Source organism: Corvus moneduloides, chromosome 7 (assembly GCF_009650955.1).
Source record: "Corvus moneduloides isolate bCorMon1 chromosome 7, bCorMon1.pri, whole genome shotgun sequence".
Classification (NCBI taxonomy): Eukaryota; Metazoa; Chordata; class Aves; order Passeriformes; family Corvidae; genus Corvus; species Corvus moneduloides.
Genome location: NC_045482.1, coordinates 29895089 through 29919438, shown reverse-complemented (window position 1 = coordinate 29919438; position 24350 = coordinate 29895089). Strand labels below are relative to the sequence as shown.

Here is a 24350-nt window from a genome sequence, read left to right as displayed (position 1 = left end):
GGGAGGGGGAGGGAGACAGCCCCACAGTCCCAGCATTCTTCTAGCAGCATTTATTATCGATGATAACAGGGAGAAGGTTTTCAGCCTGGCCTCTGCATCAGTGTTTAGGAGAAATATTCTTCCTCTCAGGAATATCTGTCCCGCCTCAGCCTGACAAAGGATCACTGTTCCAGCCCCCAGCAGGTACCACCCATCCCACCCAGTCCTCATAGGGATTTTTGCTGTCCTGCATGGACAATTCCCTTAGCTGCTCACCATGAAAATTCCTAGAAATAATTGTGACCCTCGGTGGCAGCGGGGAGCCTTCCTCTCCAGAAGGAGCCGGGAGGAGCCCCGGGGAAGTTTTAATGTCAGGGTACAAGGAGGCTGTGTTATCTGGATAAAGTTTGGGCAACAAAGAGGGGGAGGAAGACTCATTGCCAGAATCAAAGCCCCTTCCTCCTTTTCCATTTTCAGTATGTGTATTTTCAATGATCCTGCTCTGACCAGGCATGTAGGCTTTTGCTGCAGCTGCCATACATCCAGACGCCTGAGGTTAGTTTTTAACTAATTGGTTTGCAACAAAACAATGGGATTCAAAGGCAGCTGTTCACACTTCTGCATCCTTAGCTTGCTGCAAAGCTTCCAGTTCCGGCCTAGCAATGCTGAACAAAGCACCCACAGCTGACACCTCTGTGAGAAGCCCGACGAAGGGGGCCTTGCCATTCTCTGCTTTGGATTTGAGTGTCCTGTCATCTCTGAAACTCAGCTTGCAGCCTTTCCAAATTCAACCAATTCTTAGACACCTTATCCCTGTTCCACAGAGGGATTTTCCACAAGTATCTTACCATTTTCACTGCTTTTCTACTGCCTTCTCCCAAGTATCCATGACCTGTTTATCACAGATCCACAATTCTGATATCAATTAATGCCACAACCCAGAAGGATTACTTGGCTTGTGAGCATGCAAAGATTGCAACTGTTAGCAGTATGCCTGACTCTGTTGTGCACGAAGACGCAGAGGATTTATTACCTATTTTCTCTTATTCATTACAGTTTACTACTATCCAGGCAAGTATAGTTAGAGTTGGCAAACAAGTGTATCTACTCTACAAGTTACTACAAATTACTACCAGAAAGCAAACATGGCTTTCCACAGCAGCTGCAATCAATACTAGCATCAAGTCTATATTTCAGTATTACACAGCCTATCACACACCACCCCCTTATGCACAGTTACAGCCTTGCTCAGGCTTCCTCCTGTCCTTTGTCCTGGCCAGTGTCCACCTACAACCCTGCACTTTCACAGCCGGTCTGTGGCTCACACCAGCTTATGAGAAAACGCTCAGAGGGGCACATGGGTCATGCAGGAACAGAAAAGCAAGACTGAGGACAGAGCCAACCCAGACACACAGGCAGGGTCACCTCTCCTATCCTGCAGATGCCTGCCAAAGGAGTTGGAGGAAAACCTGAAGCTGGAGCAGACACCAGGCTGAGTTTTAATTTTCTGCAGCATTCAAAGCTGTACTTGTCACTGTGGTACAGACTGACCAAGAACCACCAGCATGATTACAAACAAACAAATCATCCAGCGTGTCTAGGCCACAGCCCAATCACAAGCCTTCCAAAACTGACCATTCCCTGAGACAGTGACCTCTGAAAGTCAGATCTGAAAACAAACTTCCTCTGGGTGTTTCACATTCCTTTGGTGCTATTCCCTAAATGCAATGTTTGTGTCTCTTACTAAAAAAATCCACAGCAACAAGCTTTCCACATAAAGGGAAATGATTCAGTTATTTTTCTGGGATTAAGTTTCAAATAAATTTTCATAGACTAGGCTATGGAAACTATAATATGACCTGTCAGTTAACCAATAATAAAGCAATGTTGATACAGTGGCATACAAATAATACTTTTAAGGACAAAAGTTTCAACTTGGCTGGTTTTAATTCAGCACTGGGTTTATCAAGATTTTGCAAGAATTTTAAGCCTGAGTAAAGCACTGTACTTACGCAGTTACACTGATTTAAGTGCCCTGGCTGGGCTCTCTTGACATAGCACTCCTGAGTTCTCTAGACACAGAGACCCACAACCTCCAAGACACAGAGTGAACTTTACACACAAATATCAAAAGTTACGTAACAATTCCTTAGTGGTTCCAGCTTGTGCTGGTCTCACACAGTCGTCAGGAATTGCTGCTCAGAAATAGCAGCAAGTCATGCAGCTTTCTGCTGCAAGCACTGGCAATGGTTGTAGTCTTATAAAAAGAGTGATTTCCTTTCATTCTGTTATAAACCATACTCCAGAGTGGGTAAGGATCGCAATTTCATATAAAGGCCTACTTGCCAGATAATATTAAACCCAGAAATTTAAATATAGCCTTAGGCCTCTACCACAGGCTCAATCAGATCACAGAATGAACTGCAAGAGTTTCAGATTCATATATTATGATGCAAATGAGTTTTGTAAATTGTGACCTAGTTCCCATGTTAGGAACAGTTGGGACCAACAGCAGGGACTGTGCGATGACTGTGAGCAGCAGGGGCAAGCAAGGAAATGAACATTTGTTCTTAATTTGAAATGGATTTTTAATCACTTTCAGGTGCCTCAAAGGAAGTGCACACACTTATTTAGTATAGTCATTCTGACAGAACAATGTGTATAGGAGGTAACACGTTTTTGTTTTACTAATTGAAATGTTTGCTGCACTGGTGTCACTCAAAGTGCCAGAACACAGCTCTTTCTGGCGTGCACAAAGAAGGACCGTGAAATGAAGTTTCCCAATTGATCTGTTCCTCAGAACTTGCTTTGTAAAGAAAGTGAGTTGCATGTACTCTCTAAAAGTGACTGGATATTAGATCACATTCGTCTTTCCAAATCCAGTTGCTATTTTTTAAGCTAGAGGCCTGATAAACTCACTCTCCAAAGAGCCTGCTCAGGGATTTAGCTCCATGGCTGTCAGCCACATGCTTAAACACGATTCAGCAGAGTTAGTGGAAAATACTGAACTCATGAAATTCTGCTTGTGCTGTAACAGCGAGCCCACAACACACCATGCTGAGCTTCAGCCTGAGGCAGCTTTCTGATTGTTTTAAATGAGTTTTAGAATACTGTTTTAAATGTTTGAATGACATTTAAATGTTTTAAATACACCCAACAGCAAGGGTGTAACTTGTTAAAAACCGTACAGATTTTCATTCTAATGAAAACTCATTCTAGAGTTGGTATAATCGTTGGAAACTATTGGAAGCTGTAAAAACACCAGAGCGTCAACACTCCCCGAAAATAAGAGTCTCAGCTCCCTCTGGTGGAAAAGGTCATTTTCTGCAAAAAGGTTTAAGTGAGAAAGTCTTGTTTCTGCTGCAGGCCTTGCGGCCATGAGCTACCTAGACAGCAAACAAATCCTCTGTTCCCTTTGTAGGACTGGAACTTCTTAGAAGTTGATGTGAAATATCCCACCTCACTATCCATTGCAGTGTGTCTGAACAGGATACCTCATGATCAACATGTTCCATCTTCCCCAGGGTGGAATTCTCCAGGTGTGAATTGTGATACATAAGCCTACTGAAACAATTGGTAGCCACAAGGAAAATAACACACACAACCTTCTAACATTCTCTCCACAACATCTTAAGCCCCCCAAGCAGCTGAGTCATGAAACAGAGCTCTGTGTCACTAATACACAAGGCATAAGGCAAAGCCCTCAGATCCCAACCTGTGTCCCTTGGTCTCAGACTGTTGGGGCCCTCCCCCTGCCATGTGGTCCTGGGAGAGGGGTCCTGGGGGGAGACACGGGATTTCCCTGCCCCTGGTCAGCCTCGTTCCCCATTGGTTGTTTTGTGTTCCCCTGTGCAGGCAAGGACCCTCGGGTCCTTGCCTCAGTTCCTCGGCAGATCCCGGCCATGCGGCTGGAGAAATAAACATCTCTGAAACATCTATCAAGAATCAGACCATATATATTTCTTTCCCACGGGCTTTGTTGTTTGATACGTGTGTTGCAGTATCCATACTGTAACAAATGGTGGAGAATTGTGAACAGAACAATCCCCAATCCCTAAGGACAGAAAATTCATGAGTAAAAGCCACTCTAGCTCTCTCTTCTCACCTTGGTTTGGATATTGTCTCTGGACTATGGAAGAATCGTGGGAAATGTGGCTCTGAGTCACAGAAAAAAATGTATCTAGAAGTTAAAGGAATCCTTGAACAACAAAATATTTGTTCCGGGAGATCTAGAACATTTTTTTAACTGGCTTTTCAAAAATTTCTTTTATATTTCTCGAGACTTACTTTTTGATATTAATCCTCCTGGAATTACTGGAATTAATCACGGGTGGTTTTGGCACAAGATCTGGGATAAGGGATCAAACAAAATATGCAGTAGTGATAGAACCTCTCTGTGCATCCCTTGTAATCAGCGAAGCTCTTGAGGAGCATTTATATGGTCCCATTACCCCTAGAGCAGAGGATGGCCTTAATCCTGTGGCTGAGACCGCGCGGTGGCCATCCCAGGAGCGCATGACTGCAGCCGTGCTGGCGGAGGTGCCTGCGCTGGGTGCACCCAGCCCCCTCGGGAGAACGCGCCTTATCACGGACCCCATCCCTGTCCCGGGGTCCCCGGCTGCTCGACCGCGAGTGAGGGAGCGATGCCGCAGGCGCCACGGGTGCCGTGGGCCATGAGCAGCAGAGAGGCGGCCCCCACGAGCAGCCAGGAACCGGGCATCGGCGTGGCAGGCCGCTCTGAGCACACGGCTCGGAGAGCCCTGCGGAGGGAGAAGCGGCGGTTTCCACAGTGACATGAGAAGCTGCGCAGCGCAGCACCGAGCCGGAATGGGGCCTCTCTCAAAGCAGCGTGGAGTTGGCGGAGCAGAACCGCTCACAGGGCACGGAGCCAGCGGTGATGGCAACGTGGGGCCCCGCAGAGCCCAGACACGCGCCGGAGCAGCGCCGCTCGGAGGGCGCGGAGCAGCCGCAACGCGGGGGCCCGGCCGAGACGTCGGAGGCGGCGAGGCGGCGGCCACGCGGGACCAGCAGCCACGACGAACACGCAAGCATGTGATAGGAGGAGTTGTAGCCACGAAAGTCACAGGAACTGTGAAATGGTACAATGTAAAAAACAACTATGGATTTATAACACGAGATGATACAGGGGAAGATTTGTTCATCCATAGAACTGCCATTAAAAGGAATAACCCTAAAAATTACCTGCAAAGTGTAAGAGATGGGGAAGTTGTACAGTTTGATATAGTGCAAGGAAAGAAGGGTTTACAAGCAGCGAATGTTACCGGGCCTGGAGGTATTCCAGTCAAAGGCAGCCGTTGTGCACAAAATTATAAACAATATCCATCCCAGCAACTTCCCTACCCATAACCTACTTTCCCCTTTTATCCTATACCCAATATGAACCCTTTCCTAAGTTTACCCCATCCCCAGTTTATTCCTAATCTGTTTTTCACCCCATGGCTTCCCTATACAATTCCCTTTCCCTACAACTCCTCTCCGATGCCGAGGGGGGGATGAAAAGGGGGAGGGAAGAAATTAAATCCTCTCCTGCCTCAGTTTCCCCACAAAGCATGCCCGGAGAATCCTGTCTCCCCTCTGTCAGCCTTAAAATGTTCTAGAGAATCTGTTTGGACATTTAAAGACTCAGGAGGGTAGGTAGCTTGTTTTGTTTTGAAACTGTCCTTGTTGTTTTCAATGTTAAGTTCTAAATCTCTTTTTGTTAAAAATAAACGGGTGAAATGTTGGGGCCCTCCCCCCCCACTGTGGGGTCCTGGGAGAGGGGCCCTGGGGGGAGGCACGGGGTTTCCCTGCCCCTGGTCAGCCTCATTCCCCATTGGTTGTTTTGTGTTCCCCTGTGCGGGCAGGGACCCTCGGGTCCTGTGATTGAGCAGTTCCTCAGCAGATCCCGGCCATGCGGCTGGGGAAATAAACATCTCTGAAACATCTACCAAGAATCAGTCCATATATATCTCTTTTCCACGGGCTTTGTTGTTTGATACATGTGTTGCAGTATCCGCGCTGTAACATTAGACATCCTGCATAAATTAAGCCAATCAAAAATCCCATCTCCTATTTTCAAAGATCTGATGAAGAGCCCAGCACTAATGGCAAAAACCTTTTCTCACTAAATACAGTTGTTCCTAGTGTACAGGTAAGTGTATGAACAAAAGGACCCTGCTTTCTGTGTGCTCTGGAACAGCAACAGTCCAGAACTGCATCACCACTGGTTTTTGACCTCTTGATCAAAAGGATTTTCATTGCTATGTGCACCACATCCCTGCCAGTTATAAACTTAAGGCTATTCTATACTTTATAATCAAAGCCAATCATACACAATATTTCTACTTCTTCTTATTCACCATTAAGAGTAAAGGAAAGTAAAGCCTGAAAGTATTACAGCTATTGTCACAAGAAGTCTAATAAAGAACATTTTTGTTTCCTATTAGAGGAATTGAGAGCTCCCCTGTAATGAAGCGCACAACTAATTGCTCTGACAAAGTCTGTGAACAGAATCATGAGCAATTCCTGCAGTCACAGACACACCAGAATGACTTTTTATGACACTTATGCCACAGGACAAAAACATATAGAGCCACTGAAAAGGAAAATGGTAGCAAAAACGTATTTATTAAGCACCACATAATTCAATTCCACAGGGTGGCATTAAAACCTGCACCTGCCCCTTAGAAACAGGAGAGCTGAATAAACCCATGAAGGTGGGGCAGCACATCAGGTGTGCAGGTGAAGTTTATTAAGAACACAATAAAATACAATTTCCACAGCCAGAAAAAAATTTGAGGTTGGGGAAAAGAAACAAAGGCAACAACAGCCAACAAAATACCCTTGGAGTGTTTTGTGCAACATTTTTCAAACAAGAAAGCTTTCTAAGGCTAAAACATGGGCATGAAGTTCTGGGTTCTTACATTCAGTATCAAAAACAACAACGGCAAGTACAATTTGATCTCTGTATGATTAAAACAACTTTGTAAGAGATTTTTCTCCAAAAGGGCAGTTTTCTATGGGCTGAAGTGTCCAGGCATTTAACTGGAACTCTCATGAGGGTTGCAGCTCCATCAGCTTTGCTTACTGGCTAGGACAGTGTCTGGTTTTCAGTCTTCTGCAGGAATACCAAGCCTGCTCATGTAGCTCTCCCAAGCTGCCTTCCTGTACTTCTCTGCTTCTTGGAGACGGTCTGAAACTGCCAAGATGCCACGTCCCACAATAATGATATCTGAACCTTTTTCACCAATGACTTCCTTGGGGCTTAGGTACTTCTGTCCAAGGTTATCACCTGAAATACAGACACCATTTTTTTCTCAGTTTGCACAAAACTGTGTTTACTAAAAACCTTCAAAGAGTGCTGGAACCAAGAACAGGTGCCCTGCTCCAGCTCTCATCCTAACAATCCACAAACAGAAGTAGAAACTGCGTAGTTAACCAACCAACCCAGATCAAATCTGACAGCCAGCACCCTCCTTCTTCATGGTTTACCAATTGCAGTAGATGGAACAGTTACTCAAAGCAGCACCAATCAGGATTACTAAAATAAACCTCAGCCTTCTTAAAACAGGCATAACCCCCAATATTAATGTAAAAGCTTGTGATTTCAGTTTAGGTTTTCTAAGAATTAGGTATTGCAGAGAAACGTATCTTGCCTATCTGCTTCAGTGATAACCTCTTTAGTCAGCACAAGACTTCCAATTCATTGATACTGCATCTATATCAATACCTAGGGTTTCACCTGGACTTCTCTATTTGTTAATTTTTTTTTCACTCCTACTGAATAGTTTTACATCTCATCTAACACTTATCTGAAGATATTTTACATGTTTTTAGGAATGTGCTTTATAGTATGCACAGACCTCAAAACAAGAAAAAAGGTTGCATAGCCTGCTGGTTGCCTTCCAGAGCTCCCAGGAAAAGGATGAGCATACCCAGAAATATGGAAGAGAGCCCTTAGTGGGAAACAGACTCCTCCCAGATGAGAATCAGCATCCAAACCCTCTTCTGAAGCCACTTTTTCACTGGAGACTAGATCACTTCTGTACTTACAAACAGACTAAAAATATTTTAGAAAAAGTTACCTCCAGTTTGAAGCTGCACTCCTGGGGTTAAGTGAAGAAATTCTGGTTTATTACTAACTCTAGATCCACATATGAATCCAAAAACGAAATCTGGGTTGTCTTCAGCCATCTGTACCTGAAAAAGATCAGTGAATAGTTACAAACGATATACTTAAAACTCAGCTGGCCTAGCAATCTGTTTCTCATCCACCCTCTGACACTTTAAACTGTGCAAGGCAGGGGTATGAAACACCTCTTGCTTTCCCAGTGTAAAGTCACTGCTTCCCTCTGGCAGGAAAGTGAATATTATGTTTCTTTCTATGTTATAAACAATACCACGAATGAATTTAAACTAATTAGAAATGCATTGCTTAAAGAAAGAAAAAAAAAAGAAGAAGTGGGGGGTGCTAATAGCAAACCTGGCACGTATACTAGAATTCCAGGTGTGAACTCTGACCATCTCACGTCACTGGCCTACAGCTGCAACCTTTAAACACCACACTGTCATATTCCTGAATCTCCAAGGAAAAAACAAACACCTGTAATACTTAGAGCTGAAGGGACTTTTGGAAGTGCAAATAGTAGAAACACATAAAACCTCCCTGTCACACTTTACAAGCTTTTAACCTGAAACAAGACTGCCCACTTACTGCAGCTTTTGTGTATTCACCCGTGGCAAGAGACCCTTGGGAACTCATCTCAGCAACGAGGAGACAGCCACGCTGCAGAGGAAGACCTACTTCCTTCAGACCTTTCACAACTCCAGAGCCTGGAACCACGTGGGCATTGACTATGTCCGCCCAGGATGCGATTCTGAACACACCACCTGAGAACACGGACAGGAAGACACAGAGTCATCAGAACTGTGTTAAACAGGAACCACAAGTTAAACAAAAACAGCTGCACACTAAATCACTCACATGTTTAAAAGACAGTTTTACTGCTGTAGCTTGACAGTTATAAGTTCAATCTCATCAGACAGTTCTGACAGCTGCCTAACCACAAAGTGTAATCTCTCAGTTTACTCTTCACAAACACTTGTTAGTGTCTCACCTTTAATATTCACTGAGACATTTATGGTAGCCCAGAAATCCGCTGTCACAGGTGCTATCTCCCCAGACAGCACATAGACCATATGGGACATAAGGATCAGGAAAAGAGAACAGCAGTCCTGCAGCTGCAGATGGAGTACCAAAGGAAAGCCATGCTGGGCACACAAGCAATACAATAATAGCAGGCTGCCTTAAGAAGCCAGGCTGCAGTTTCTCACAGCACACAACTACTCAGAAGTACTTACTGAGCACAACCACAGATTCATAAAAAGGCTTAGGTTGGAAGGGACCTCAGGAGGTCATGCCCTCTCAGCAGGGTTAACTTCAACACTAGGTCAGGTTGCTCAGGGTCTTATCCCCCTGAGTATTTCCCAAGGCTGCAGATTCCACACTCTCTCCTGGCAACCTGTGCCAGCACTGCAGTTACACACACCAGCAGCAAAGTTATAGTAAATCCAGGTTGATGATAATCACCTTCATACTGATGTTTCACTGTGTTTCCAATATCTGCAAATTTCCTGTCTTCAAAAATCAAGAATTCATGTTGATCTGCGAGCATTCTCAACTCCTTTACTACCTCCTGGGTGAAATCATTCAAGATGTCTATGTGAGTCTTCAGGATACAGATGCTGGGGCCCAGGGTGGCAGCTAGCTGCAGCAGTTCCTTGGGGCTGGTGACATCAGCAGAAAGGCACAAGTTTGTCTGCTTCTTTTCCATGAGCATGAGAAGCCTGACTGCAATGGGATGCACCCCTGGCAGCTGGGCACGGGCGCTGAAGCTCAGCTCCTTGCAGACTCTCTTCACAGGAGCAGCACCATTCTGAGCCACTGTCTCAAACACACTTCCCTGAATGAATTTCTTCACCTTTTCAACCATCTCAGCAGCCACTTCTCCTCGCTGCTGGAGAATCTCCAGCACCCCAGACAAGGTGCACACAGAGTGCAGGCGAATTCCATGTTCCTCTAGCCTGGCCTTCCCACCCTGCTCCCTGTCCAACAGCACTATGGCATCTGTGACTTTTAATCCTTCTTTCTGAAGAACTTCTGCAGTTTCCAGTACACTGGATCCACTTGTTACCACATCTTCAATGATCAGGCATGTCTCTCCTGGATTAATGGTGCCTTCTACCATCCGCTTAGTACCTGAAAAATAAAAAGCAAACACTCCACCAAATTAAGAAAGGTTGGACAACCCAGAAAAACCTTAAGACTATCAAAACTTTAATAGATGATACCACTTATCACAATTCTTACCACAGCTCACTCGCTGACCTGTACTTCAATTTGTAAACTGTTACTTCTCCAAGCTAATAAAATACTACTTTATGTTTCCAGAAGTTACATTCCATTAACAAAACTGACACACAGTTAAAAGCACTAATTCAAATGTTCGAATAAGATGACTTCAGAAGTTTATTACTGTCATGACTTGAAAGATCAGACTTACAAAATTATTCTCACGCTATTTAAAACATCTTAAAGGCAGCCAAGTTATTGGCACTCTTCAGCATGTCCCCTGTTTTCCACAGGCAGCACTCTGTGCTTAATATGCCTGTTAGAACAACTAGAAGGAGGAAAGCCTCAAGTGCCTTTGTCCTAACTAACAACAGGCACACATCCATGAAAGGCCTCCTGGGGGGACAATGACAAAGGATGCCTGGCTTTCCCAGGAGCAGCTAATCGCTGTCACAACTGGCTTGTGCCTCACAAGAAGGAACAGCAAATGTTTCCATGCCTGGCCCACTGCCTGACACAGGAGTAGCATTCAGTTTTGACATGGGTACTTTCTAATTACACACTGTTGGAAGAGGATGTGTAGAAATCCAGTTATATGGCAGCTTAATGCTTCAGTCTGCTGTCCCCCTTCCTTTATCACAAATAAATGGTACATTGAGCAGAGAAGGGACTGCTGCTTACCTGGCTCACTGATTACAGGACAATGAAAGAAAAAGGGGTTTGAGAGATAAATGAAGAGACTAGAAAGGTTCCTTTTGGAGCCAGTATGCAAAAAGTTCTGTTTAAGAGCAAAACGTGGTTCTGGTGTCAGCATGCTGGAGAATCTGAGTTATAAATCCTTGTTTCTGGACGAGGCCACTAACCTAGAACCATAGCAATGGTAACAAGTCAAAGAAAAAAAAAAAAAAGACGCTGCTAAAGGAAAGAAACAAACTCTCACAAACAAAACCAAAGAAACACAAATCTCCTACAGCAGGACTAAAGCTGCAGCTTAACAGCTGGGAGAGGCTGATCAGGCTGGGATGCTATGGGAGGTTTGCTTTAGTGGGGGAAAGGGCCTGCTTTTTCAATTGCAATGGTAACCTTAAACTGGAGCGGAGGTGCTGTGCATTACAAAAGAACCACAAATATATAAAGTCATTTCCCAAACAAGGTAAGTTGCCAGCTCTTGATTTGAAGGCTTTACCGTAGTCTTTTCCTTCCTTCCTCCGTATAAGCATTGGAACCTGATTTTCTGCGCAGATGATCGTGGCCAGCGGCAGCGCCGTGTAGGGAACGCCGCACACACAGTCGTACTCCAAACCGGCATCTTGCGCTGCTTGGAAAAGAAGTCCTGCAACCTGAAACGGAAACCCAAACGCTTTGTAAGCGCCACGCTGGCGCGAACGTGACGAAATCAATGAAACCCCCTCTTCCCGACACGACCCAAGAGCCGACCCTGCGGGCTCCCGGCCCTGGAGAGCCCCGGCGGCGCTGCCGTGCCCCGCTCCCCTGAGCCGTGAGGAACCCGCCACCCCGCAAAGGGCACGGACACACGTGGGGCCCGGCCCGGGCGGTGCCGGGGCTCCCCGGCCCGCACCTGTCGGAGGAGGCGCGGGTGGGACACGAGGCCGCGCAGGTCGATGTACACGGGGGAGGCGCGGCCGCTCTTCAGCACGAAGTGCCCGAAGCGCAGCGCGCCCGCCGCGCTCAGCGCCGCCGCCACGGCCCCCTCAGGCGCCGCCGCCATGGCCGGCCCGGCGCGCGGAGATGATGCAGGGCGGGAGGGCCGCGGGGCGGGGACACCGTGTGAGCAGCGGGGAGCGGGGGCCCGGCCCGCCTCCCCTGCCCGCCGCGGCAGCCCCGGCTGCGCCGTCCCGGCGCTGCTCCCCGAGGCCCGTTCCGCCCTCCCCGAGTCCCAGTGCTGCCGCCAGCCCATTCCCCCGGGAAGCAGAAACCGCCGGTGCACGGAGGGTTTGACGTGACCCGAGGGTTTCTCGCCGCGTCGGCTCCCGGGGTGATTCCCAAAAGGCCGCTCGGTGGATGCAGCCAGGGTGACAATCCCGCGGGCTGGTTCCCTGAGAGATTCCTGCGGATAAGACGAGCTGAATAAAGCCCTCAGCCAGCCCGACCTCACTCAGAAAGATACTACACGTGTGAAATAAGACTGACCCGGTCTTCTCTGAATAATTTTATTTAATCAAAAAAAGCCCAGAAATGGAGTTGTTAGTATACTCTATTTATGGGAATGCAAGGACAGGAGATGTACAGGTCGAAGCTACATCTGTAGATGATCATATATACTGCAGTATAGTAACAACAACATGGGACAGCAAGTAGTCACCTCACAACAGTACACATGAGTGATTAGACTTACAAAGGAAATATTTACAAACCTGCCTTTACAAACCAACATTGTGTGCGTACAAAATGAAATCCGCAATAAAACTGAAGATACATTTAAGGCAGACCAGCAATACACTGAAATAATTAAGGCTGTGGAATTACTTTGCACCTTGAAAATGCTGAGCTGTTAGCAATACTGTTTCTTTTTTCCTCCTTCAGTGGATTGTTGCTAAAATTGAAAAGCATCAATATGTTCCAACTGTTTGCTCTTATCTCGGTGAATGTCTGAGATTTAATTTTGTTTTTTGCACTTGCTATTGCATTTTCTTTCCAAAAGTTATCAGCAAATTGACCTCAGTGACAGAGCAGTGTTGAACAGTTTGGTAGAAAGAGAAGTAAAAGCACCAGCATCAGAAGTAGGACATGAAGGTGAAATATGGCTTGAGTAGAGAAGATGTTGGTTTTTCACTAGCTCCATAATAAAGACTACACTTACAGCAAACATTCAGCATCCTGACGCCATGGAAACACTCAGCACCGTACAGATCCCAGAATGAGAGTACATCACTTGATGGCAGTGTGCAGTCAGCCTAGTAAAATGGGATTTTATTTTGTTTCCTTGGGAAAGCACCATTTTCTGATGGGACGTGAGTGAATGAGCTCAAAAATAAACCCAAGCCCTGTGTTAGAGGAAAATCCACCTCTGCTGTGAAAGGAACAGGAACAAAAAAAAGGTGGTGAGCCCCTGTGCATGTAAATTTTCTGTTAGAGCTTTATGTGCACAGAGAAGCCTTTACACCTGTCTCTGAAGTTTATGTTATCCTTGGTTAATTGACACGGTCCCCTCATTGCAAGGGCATTAAAATAGGGTTATATACAGTCAGGTCATAACGTGTGGTTCTGTATTCAGCCTTTATGTACAATATTTGTAGCACAGGCCTAACAGCATTGTCAGAAATGCTAATGAACTCCACTGAAGCCACAGCCTCGGGGTCAGTTGAGGGCACAGACTTTGTCTCAGCATTAACTTAGAAGTAAAAAGATACATGTTACTGAAAAAAACTCCAATCCATAGTCTTTTAAAATGAAAGGGCAGTAAGACTAAAAGAAACTTGTTGGTATCACTGAGAAGAGAGAGACATTTTATAAATTTTAAAGCCTAGATTGCTTTAAAATGCTAACGTCTACAACTCTGGCTGTAGCTTGGGTGGGAGGTGGGGCCTCCCACGGGGCAGCAAGTGCCCGGACATCTGTTACACTGGCCAGCAGAATTCCTGCCCTGGCCTGGCTGCTCCAAGTGGAGTGGAGAGAGAGGCAAATTAATTTCTCATTGCACATTCATTAAATGAAGCCATCTTAAATAAGGAGCCTGCCATGCCACCACGTCCTCTGGGCTCTGTGTCACCAGCACCTTTGCTGCTGCCTTCTTGTCACCCAGCACCTGGGGACACTGTGAGCCACCCTTTGATGTCAGAGCAGGCTAAGAACACTGTGGAGGTGTCTGAAGGTGGTGGCTGTGTGCACAGTGGCACTCCACACCGAGCTTGTGCTGCACTGTTGTCTGTATTCCTGTTGGTCATTCTGGATGGTTGGAAGCTGCTGGAGAAGCTGAAGGGTGTGGCTACCACCATGCCTTCACTTGGCTGTCTTGGGAACACCCTGAGTGGTGCAGCTGCAGGTGGAAATCTTCCCCTCGGGGTCAGATGTTCTCTGGGGAGCTTTTTGAGAAACCATGTTTGTTACAGACAATATTTCATGCACCAAAAAATCCAGCGGTTGGAGAATGCTACACAGGGGGTTGGCTGTGTTGCTTCTCACCCAGCAGGTGCACTCCAGGCCTACTTACTGAGCTTCTGTAATCTCTTTACAATGGAGTTACAGTTTTCAACAGTTACAGGACCTGTTTTATCTGCAGAGGCATCACAGGTTGGTTTTAAAAAGACTTTGAAAGAGCAAAGTCAGTATACTTCCTCTGTATTTATCATATGGCAGCATTTCATGTCAACTTGGCATTATTCAGGCAAAGGAAATATTTGAGATAAAAAGCAAGGACGGCTGATAATCACAAATGTTATATGGAAGTTTTAACTGGTTCAAGTATTCCTGAACGTGCTTTAAGAAGAGCAGTGCCCGGGAAGAGGCGTTCTCTAACATGAATACGGAAAAAGCAAAACCACAGAAGAAAGTAACCCCAGAACATTCAAATTCTTCAGAGTTCAGCACTTCCAGCTCTCTCAACAAGGAGTCTTTTTTGAATCTGAGCACCAATACCTAATTATATACCCTCCTTCTTTCAGCCTTTTGGGTTTTCTTTTCTGTTATTTGATAGAAATGAGAGGCTTAAATATTACCTTAAAGAATCTAGCTTTTTTCCCCTGTGCATCTGAAGTGTCTGCTGTTGTAGTTTGACATACGAATGCAGGAGGTAGGAAAACAAAATGCTAAATAACTCCAAATCACATGTGATACATGAGAATTTGTTTGTATTAACGCCAAGCGGAAAGCCTGTGGCTTAAACTGCACCCATGGGCCTAATAAAAGCTGTGGGTTTTACAGACCACACTTCCATGAACATTTTTTAAGGGCAGCACAATCACAGCACAAAGAGCCAGCTTTGACAAATAAGAAGAATTACAGACAGTCCTGTAGTGAGAAAGTACCTGAGGCTGGTGGTAATTAAAGACCCCCCTTGACTGCTGTCTGTATTCAGTTGCTAAGAAATTGCATACTTTGCACTGTTGCTCAGGATGAGAGTCTGGTCTTTATCTAAGAGGTGCTGCTGGATTGCTTAGAAATTCAGCTGCTGCTCTAGAGAGCAACTGAGATAGGTTCTAGATGATTCAAAAAGCTTAACCTTCTGTGAACACTTGTCTCTTTCAAACCTTTCCACAACTCCCTGCCTGTGTTAAATCTCTCACTTCTCATTCTGCTGAGGCACCTGGGCTCACCCTTCTGCCTGTGGCTTTCCCATCTCAAGGGCTGTTCTTTGTTGCACACACACAATGCTGAGCACTGAGGGTTTTTGCTGTGCCTTGTCTCTTCTCCACTAACAAAATACTGACCACTCCGGTGTAGTGGGAGAGCAAGCAAAAAGGGAAGGGCCAGGTGTCCTCCCTGCTGTGAAACTGAGCTTGGAGGTGGATCAAAAAAGGGCTATCAGAGCCGGTATCTCCACCACCCACTGGCAGAGATAGCGCTTGCTCCTGTATGCTCATAGTGCAGTTACTTGGATGGTAAATGAGATTTGACTCTCGCCCTTACAAGAGAGTCTGTATGAGCACACGTGGTCAGATCAAGCCCTTTTCCTTAGGAAAACCTTTGGTAACAACTGCCATTTCCCATTACAGGCACACAAAGGGTACTCAGCACCGAAACAAAGTCCCTGCATGCCAGGGGGAAAAAATCTCTTTGATTGTAACCCCTCAAGGCTGTAGAGCTTTGTGGTGTGGCAACGGGATGGGGAAGCCCCAGCTGGTTTCCCCTTCCAGTCGCATTTCTGGAAAGGATGATTTTGCCAACCTACAAACTTCTGATTTGTCACTGCAGACTCCCTGTGTTGGTTATACCTAAGGCTGGCCCCATCACTGTAACATCAATATGATGATGTTGCAACTTGGCTTGCAAGAGAGAAATGTTTTAATTGTGAATATTATTTTTTTATTACAAATTAGGCTTTGGACATAAAAATATCCTCATGAATGCTTTGTTTATGAGGTGCTAATGGTGGCTGAGAGATATTTACAAGTTTGGAAATGAAACAAATGACATACTTTAAACACTGAAAACCATTTTCAAGCTGTAAGCACAAGAATGAACTCACGACTCCTACTGCACTCTGAAAGGCTTAGATGGACTTTGGGCCAAGCAATTCTGAAGCTAGAAATGGAACAGGATCTTTTATATTTATATATATTTATATCTATGATACAATATATGTATACTGAAAACCTGTGATAGAAAAAATTGTCTTCATCACCATCGTCATCTAGTTTACAGATACTGCAAAAATTGAACTCTGCCTTTTCTCAATGCACAGGTTTTGCAAAAGATTTCTGTACAACGTGTATAAAATGCTTTTAAAAAACCCACCATAGTCCCATTGTGCTTAGTCAGAACCAGCTGTATGCTCCAATGAATTAATTGCCTTAATCATAGCTCTGAAAGGTGCTGCATGTTGACTTAACACAGCAGAAAGCCCAAGGAGGGGCTTAATGGAGGATTTTGGTCTGAGCACTACCATGCAACAGGAGTGTACCTAAGCCACGCCACCATGGGAGCTGATCCAGCAGTGACTGGAGCCTGATCTTGCTTGTCCTATGCAGGCAAAGTCTCCACTGAAATCATGGCAGACCCGGGCATATGGGGCTTGAGAAATCTGACTGATAACCTGGAGCAGGCTTGCAATGATTTCAGCAAAAACTGACTGGTCTAGTTCTGTAGTACGTGCTAAGGTCAGCCTGGTGTCACTCCCCCCCACTATTCTACTCCTAATCTTTTGTACATTTTGAATTCAGTTCAGCAAGATCAAGAGGATTTCTTATAAGGCTGCCTCACAAAGATTAAGGCAACTGCAGTTTTGGCTCTCGTTCCCAGTCGGTGTTTGCGTCCCGCAGTCCTTTTTTGGTGGTGGATGTTACAATACCACGTGCCCCAAGAGAGGGAGCGTGTCCCTGCTGCTGTCACCCCCTTTGCCTTGGTCCCATTGCCACGTCCGCAGATTCCCACCATGCAGCTGTGGAATGCAAACGCCAAACACGGGATATGTACAGACGGATCCACGTGCTCCCGGCGGCACTCCCGGCACCCGGCTCAGGACCAGCAGCGTAGGATCCCATGGATGGAGGCACTACGTGCCTGGGTTCATCCTGCTCAACAGGAAGCTCTTGACGCTGGGGATCGGGTGCACGTCGTACTGGTGCCTGCGGCGCTCGATGAAGGAAGCCAAGCGGGAGGTATCCAGTGGGATCTTGGAATAGCTGCCATTGTGCGGCTGCAGCCACGGATGCTGTAAACAAGTGGCAGCCGTCGGCCTTCTCCTGAAGTCTTCCTGGAGGATAACGTTGATGAAATCCCTGGCAGCGTGACTCACATCGGAGAAGTACTCGTGCGGGAAGCTGAAATCCACTCTGCACACGTTGATACAAGTCTCCTCTTTGCTTTCATCCAGGAATGGAGAGACACCACTTAACATGACGTAGGTGAGGACCCCAATGCTCCAGATATCCGTGCTCAGGGAGACAGGAAGGCCTTGGATAACTTCAGGGGCTGCGAACTCCGGGTTTCCAAGGAGGTTGTGGACATGGTAATGACCTGTGATCTGAACTGCATCTTCCAAGTCAATGATCTTGATGCGAGGCACCGGGATTCTTAAATCAATGAGCAGATTTTCTGGCTGTTGAAAAAATAATGATATAAACTTAATCATACTATATTTTGGCAAATAGAATGTGTAGGTTTCATGTAGGTTTAATAGCCAGTCAAAACTTGCACTTAATCAGATGTGCAAGGTAGAGATCAGGAGATTGAATGATAAGGAACCAGCTCAGCTGCTGTTTGCTCTAAATTAAGATCAATGCTGCAGTTGCAATGACAAGATCCTCTTTTGCACTAGGGCAACACACTGGGATTTTGCACTTTGTCCCAAATACTTACAGTTTATTTTCCCCAAACTAATCTCTCCAGATTAAGAGCACTGATGGATTTTTAAATTTTAATAAGAGATATATATATATCTTATCAGTTTATTTAGATTCCATTTGTTCAGATGACAGCTGGCAAGTAAGAGTGTATAACTTGCAGCAGAAATGTTTTTCATGAAGTAAATGTTCAATTTTGCACCCGCTACCCTGGGAGGGACTGGTGTGTGCCATTACTGCTGCTGTGGGCTGACATGGAGCTGCCAGTGTGCCCCTGTACACAGCAGGACACAGTCATGCTTTCCAAGCCAGCATGCAAGTACATTTCATCCCCATTGGTTTTCTCTCTGTTTTAGCAGCTCTTGGTATTTAAGGTCTCTCTCTCAGTGAGAGATCCTGAGAATTGCCTGTATACTCTGTTCTGGGGACTTAACATGGATTATCCTTCCTTTGTTGGTTCTGAGATAATTTCTGAATTTACTTCTTGCACCCTTCTAGATCTTTTTTTCTCTCCCTTATTCTCATGCATATTTTACTGCTGCCTCATGGCTATATATATATATATATATACACATATGAAAAGCAAATTTCACTACACTGCTGTTCCAGTCTCTCCACTTGCTTTTCTCTTGTGCAGTCTCTATTGACAAAATCAGCACATCCTTGAGCAGGATCCTGGGACGACACAGTCCATGGATAGGTCTGCTGTCACTGCCAGTGCATCTCCTGCTACCCACTTAGCAACTGAAGGTGCTTTATTTGGCAACCTTCATTCAGGAGAACTGCAAGTAGGTCACAGAAAATTAGCTTCTCACCTTGTTTCTGGGAAGTATCTTAGGATCAAACAGAGAATTCATTGCAGCTTCTTACCTCCAAGTAATACCTACTTTTTGACAGGTCATAGCAATAGAGCAAAAAATACAAACAATCTCATAGAAAGAAACCAGGATGATTTAGCCTTTTGTGTCTAATTCTCACATAAGGTCCTGTACAAATGGAATTTTTTTTGTAGGGGTAGAGGCAGCAGAAAAATGAAAGTATCACTTCATCTGACATGCCTGGGGCTTGGACAGATGAGAATAGATCTCCTTGAAGCTGGACTGTCCACTATATAAGAAAGTTAAATTCATCCCTCGTTCTCCATTTTTAATTGTCATTTAAATCTGCGAAATGTTATAGATTATCTGATATCCCTGGCAACCAGAATCAATGTTGCAGATCACAAAACTTGAAACACTTGATCACAACTTCAATGGCTAATGGCTAATTCTCTGTCATCCAAGATAACTGGGATGCTGGGGAGGACAGGAGTACAATGCCAAATCCAGGACAGTACAGTGCCTCCTGCCATGTGTGCTCACAAAAGCAGGTACAAGCTGTACTAGTCTGAATGTGACGTTAGAGAATACCCAGATTTTTTCTCCACAGTGCAACCTGTTCTTTGTTCTTCCTCTGAACCCCTCCCTGTGTGTATTTCCCACCCAGTTCCCTTCTCAGGCTCTGCAGCACAATGCAGTGTGCTGCTTTCCTTTTCCTTTGCCCCTGCCAGCCTTGCCTACCTCCTGCTCCCTGGCACCCTCTCTCCCCTTGCTTTGGGCTCCCCAGGGCACTGCTGTGGATATGAGGGGGGAACGGGCTCCTTCTGGTCTGCCCTGAACTGCCTGGGCATCAGCCAGCTCTGCTCAGGAAGCTTGGTGGCTGAGTTGGTGCACTGTGAGCCCAAACCATACTCCATAGAATTATGCATAGTTTCCCTTCAGTCCCTTCAGTGCTAGTGACATCTCACTCTTGTCTCTCAGACATCCTCGTTCTCCTTCATTAAATCCAGAAAGCCCTTGGGAACAAACCAGAGACTCAAAGGAAAAGGTGAATTTCTTGTCTGAAGGCAAAGACCTGGCTCTGCAGGACAATAACTCCTTTCTCTGATCAACAGCTGCACCTCCTCCCTGCCTGCATGGCTGGGAACTCTCTGCTCCAGGGTGCAGAATAACAGCATCGTTCTTCTCTGTTCTTACCTTTATGTCTAAATGAGCCACTCTGCAGTTGTGGAGGTACTGCAAGGCTTCCATTGTGTCTCGTATATAGAACGCCACCTTTTCCTCCATAAGTTCATCGTGGTTCATCAGATAATCTAAGAGACGGCCGTCATCCATCCTACAAACAGACCAAACCCTGTGAGTGAAACATCACATGGCATCTCTAGGTACAGTTAATATTTGAAAACAAAATTGCAGTGGAAACTTTGTGACCTAAAAAGGGGAGGAAAATAAAATGCAAGATCCGATGAGTGTTTAATGATATCTCAAGATACCGCAGGCCATGGAAGTGGTAGAATGATTAATCTTCAATTGTTATCTCCAGTCCTTGACAAATTTAGCAACAGTCTTAAAGTAAACTCATTTGCTTAAGGATGGATTCAATAGACAGAGACAATCCCTTTGGAAACAGAGCATCTTAATTATTTGGATTCATCTGTTTATTTATAGAGCTGGTTACGTAATGCAGAAAAAAAAATCACTGACATTTTCAGCTGGTAATGTTTTCTGTGGGAAAACTAACCCAATAAAAGTTTTCCACCGAGTTTATTTATCTGTACAAACAATCAATCAAACAACCCAAATATACTTTGTTGGATATACTGTAACAAAGCATCTTGGGTTTTGGTTGCTGTTTCTCCTTACGGGGCAAGCATGGTTCCTACACGGGTCTTTTCACCAAAAAGCATCAGAATGATGTAAGCTTTGATCCAGCTGAAGCACTTTTACTCAAATGTAAAAAGTGGACAAAACTGCCCAGGTAAGTCTGATACTTTTCAATGGGACAAATTACCCAAGCTTCACCCAAGTAGAAAGCAGGTTTTTTGTCCCTCTGAATCTTGCTTACTGTAAAGAAAAGGCAGTGGAAACTCTGCAGAAAATGGCTATTTCATTTGACATCACAATCAATAAAATCTTTGCCCTGCTGAACTCAGGGTGATCTTTATGCTTGGCTTTAATAGGGCTGTGATTCCTACCCAGACACTTGAATCCAAGCTCCGCGTACTTACAGTTCCAAAACTAAGATGTAAGAAGTAGGAGACTCGTAGGTATCATGGATAGTGATGTACTGAGGATGCTGTAAGTGTTGTAACAAAGCTGCTTCATGTGCTGCCTGCTCTTTCTTTTTCAATTTTTTACTAATGAATTTTACAGCAACATCTTTCCGAGTGGCTTTGTGGACACATTTCTTTACTACGGAGAATCGACCCCTGAAATTATAAAGAAAACAGAATAATGAAGTGGCCTCATGAATAAATCATGCCTAGTTTTTAGTGCAATAACAGAGTGACTTTTGATTCATCACATTAATATTTCACAAGGCATCAGATTTAACAAGTTGTTCATAACCTTTTCCAACAAAGGCCCTCCATCTCTTACCCTGGGTGTAGAGATTCTTTGGGGATTAGGAAACACTGAGAGCAAATGGTGTCACTTTGCTTTGTGCAGCCATACTGATATCCTCTAACAACCTCCCCTGGGTTCAATTTGCTGCCACTTTTACAGGTTCTGTCTCCTTTTATTTTAGCCGTGGGTCTCCCTTCTCCAGCTGCTTTATTAACGAGACCAAACTTTCTCAAACAACTAAAAGAAAAGCCTTGTTAAATAATAACTAACCTAACATTTTGTCTCACTTTTTCAGACACACAGTAAGAAATTAAGAAAAAAGCTGTCAGGAAAGCATTTAGGAAACTCATACAGACCATAGTACCATTCCTGAAAGTAAAACTACCCAGTGAAACTGTGTGCTGAGCTCTTGGTAATACACCCCTGTTTTCTACAGAACCAGAGGGACTCCTGTTCTTTCAGCCCCAGAATTGTCTCTGACATCTGAGCTGAAGAAATAATTGCATTAACTTGAATTATTTGCATGCCCCTTATCTGTTATCTGTGGAGAGCACCAAGGGCTGACAACATGAGCAACTCCTGTTTAGGCTCTGTTCAACTCACCCTCCCAATCAGCAAAGATAAGTCAGTCACATGCCCAAGTGTTTTGGCAGACTCAGTCTTTGAGATTAAGCTTATCCAGAACCAGTAAATTGTCATGACTTCAAAACAGGACCTCAAATCAGAGATGACAGAGAAGATACCAACTTCCAGAGATTTGGCTGCCTAATTGCTCACTAGTTTGCCAAGCTGCAATTCTCAAATCAGAACTTATCTTGAAAAACAGAATTTAGTCAGTATTTTAATCACTATCTGATAGTGATTAAAAAGCAACGCTCTTTGAAAGGAGCAGCAGTTTTCAAGCTAACTAGAAAAGTAAACTAAACTCCCCACCAAGGAAAAAGCTTCAAGCCATTGTTTGAGTGTTTTATTGCACTGATTGCAGGGTTAATATTACCTCCCAATCTCATGTAGCTCTGCATAGGCAAGGTCAAAGTTTTCCTTCCATGAAATAGTGGCACCATCGGCAGCAGAGTCTTTGAGAAAACAAAGTTAGAGAAGAAGGTACAAAGTTAAAGACAGTTCGCTGTGGACTATAAACAGCATATTTTAAAATTACGTGAGACTATCTTATTAAGACAGGAAACATTATCACTAGGAGTCCAGTTTCATACTGCACAGGCACAGCTCCAGTGCATTGGACCACTAAATGCAAGAGCTCCTCAGAGGAAGGTATGGATAAGGGGGACTTAAATCTGTCCTTGCAATTTTGGGCTGAAAAGGGCCACAGAGACAGGGGATAGAGCTATATTGTGTGAGCTCTTTCTCCATCCAGCACAGGCTATCCAAGCCAGTCACAGACCTCGTTACACACCAGGGCTGCTAAAACATAGGGAAAAGTGGGCTCTGCTCACAGCACCATTGAGAACGAGCTGCACCCCAAATTCCTGCAGCACCGAGCGCTTGGGAGTTGCCTCCATCACAGCATTCCCATTCCAGCTGCATTGCTCAAGGAGAGACATTTTGCAAGTGGAATTGCAGCCCCCAGCTGGGCTGCCCAGCAGAAGCTGCTGGTGCTGCTGGCATTGCTGGAAAGGCAGAATGAACACCAGCCAGGATATGGACCCTGTTGGGCAGAGATAAAGACAAGAAATAGTCCTGGCATAGAGAGCAGGCACCTGCTCAGAATCTGCAATAACCTCTGTGGCAGAGGGAGGCTCTGAGCCTGGATGGAGGTGAAGACAGGAAAATCCTTTTTGGGGGCAGGAGCTGGCTCTGAGCATCTCCCAGGCCTTTTCTTGTATTCCTCATTGGTCCAGGATCCCTGTTTTTATGAGGAGCCATCAAAACACACCATACAGAGCACAGGTGGACTCCTGTGTGCATCAGTCCCTCCCTGCAGCACCCACTCACCGTACTCCGGGAGCCTCACGAATTCGGATGGGTCGCTGGGCAAGCTGATCCCCCAGGGATTGCTGGCACTCACTCGGAACTGGTATTGGCAGCCTGGGGACAGGTCCTCAATGACAAGGTACGTGTCCAAAGTCGAGGCCACTGACTGCTGCCAGACCTGCGAGCCTGTCGGACAGAGGGAGAGAGGGGGAGCTGAGGGAAACACTCACTGTGCAAGCTCAGGGCTGAGGCGTCCTCTGCCCAGCTTAGGTGGTACCCTGGGAGGGTAAAATCCATAGGGTTTTTAAGAGGCAATGTTACAGCAGACTGTTAAACCAGAAATGGATCACAGGAAGCTATTATGTGTTGCAGCCACCTTCCCATCTGGCTAAATAAGAAATGAAGGAAATGCCCCTCAGTTGACTGATAATGATGGAAAAAGCTCAATCCGGGGACAAGCTGACCTCTCTAGCACTGTAGCTGTGGCTGTGTGCTACAAGTGATGTCTCAGGGCAGTGTGGTAAGACAGAAGTGGAGGGACGATTTGATGACAGGTCTGCTATGAGAGAAATAGTAGCAGAAATACTGCAAAACCCCCAAAACCATGGGCAAGGGAGGTGAAGCTGAGACAGGGTGTCTGCGCAATCCAAATGCTTTTGCAGATGAAGATGTGGTGGCTACAGTGAAAGCTACAGGAGGAGAACCAGCTTTCTGAGGCTTAGCACAGGCAGCTTGCAGATGAGC

General features: G+C 45.3%; 2 protein-coding genes across 10 annotated transcripts in view; both read right to left on the bottom strand.

Annotated features, from left to right (window-relative positions):
• Nucleotides 1-6587: 6587 nt before the first annotated feature.
• On the bottom strand, nucleotides 6588-12061 carry UMPS (uridine monophosphate synthetase). The gene is made up of 6 exons (XM_032115400.1): nucleotides 11910-12061; nucleotides 11517-11670; nucleotides 9569-10237; nucleotides 8693-8868; nucleotides 8064-8178; nucleotides 6588-7270 (listed from the first exon to the last, which is right to left on the bottom strand). Exons 1-6 carry the CDS (start codon nucleotides 12057-12059, stop codon nucleotides 7089-7091), a joined length of 1446 nt encoding a protein of 481 aa, XP_031971291.1. The 5' UTR covers nucleotides 12060-12061; the 3' UTR covers nucleotides 6588-7088.
• Nucleotides 12062-12485: 424 nt separating this feature from the next.
• Nucleotides 12486-24350, bottom strand: part of KALRN (kalirin RhoGEF kinase) — a 483321-nt gene continuing 471456 nt past the window's right edge. For 5 of the 9 annotated variants that reach the window (XM_032115337.1, XM_032115336.1, XM_032115340.1 and 2 more), the window contains 5 exons: nucleotides 23628-23792; nucleotides 22672-22750; nucleotides 21338-21538; nucleotides 20307-20445; nucleotides 12486-18047 (listed from right to left, as the gene is read on the bottom strand). In XM_032115337.1, the coding sequence (XP_031971228.1) occupies nucleotides 17502-18047; nucleotides 20307-20445; nucleotides 21338-21538; nucleotides 22672-22750; nucleotides 23628-23792 (1130 nt within the window). In that variant the 3' untranslated portion in view covers nucleotides 12486-17501. The remainder of the gene's footprint in view (nucleotides 18048-20306; nucleotides 20446-21337; nucleotides 21539-22671; nucleotides 22751-23627; nucleotides 23793-24350) is intronic. The other 4 variants (XM_032115344.1, XM_032115339.1, XM_032115338.1 and 1 more) reach the window with 1 other exon arrangement.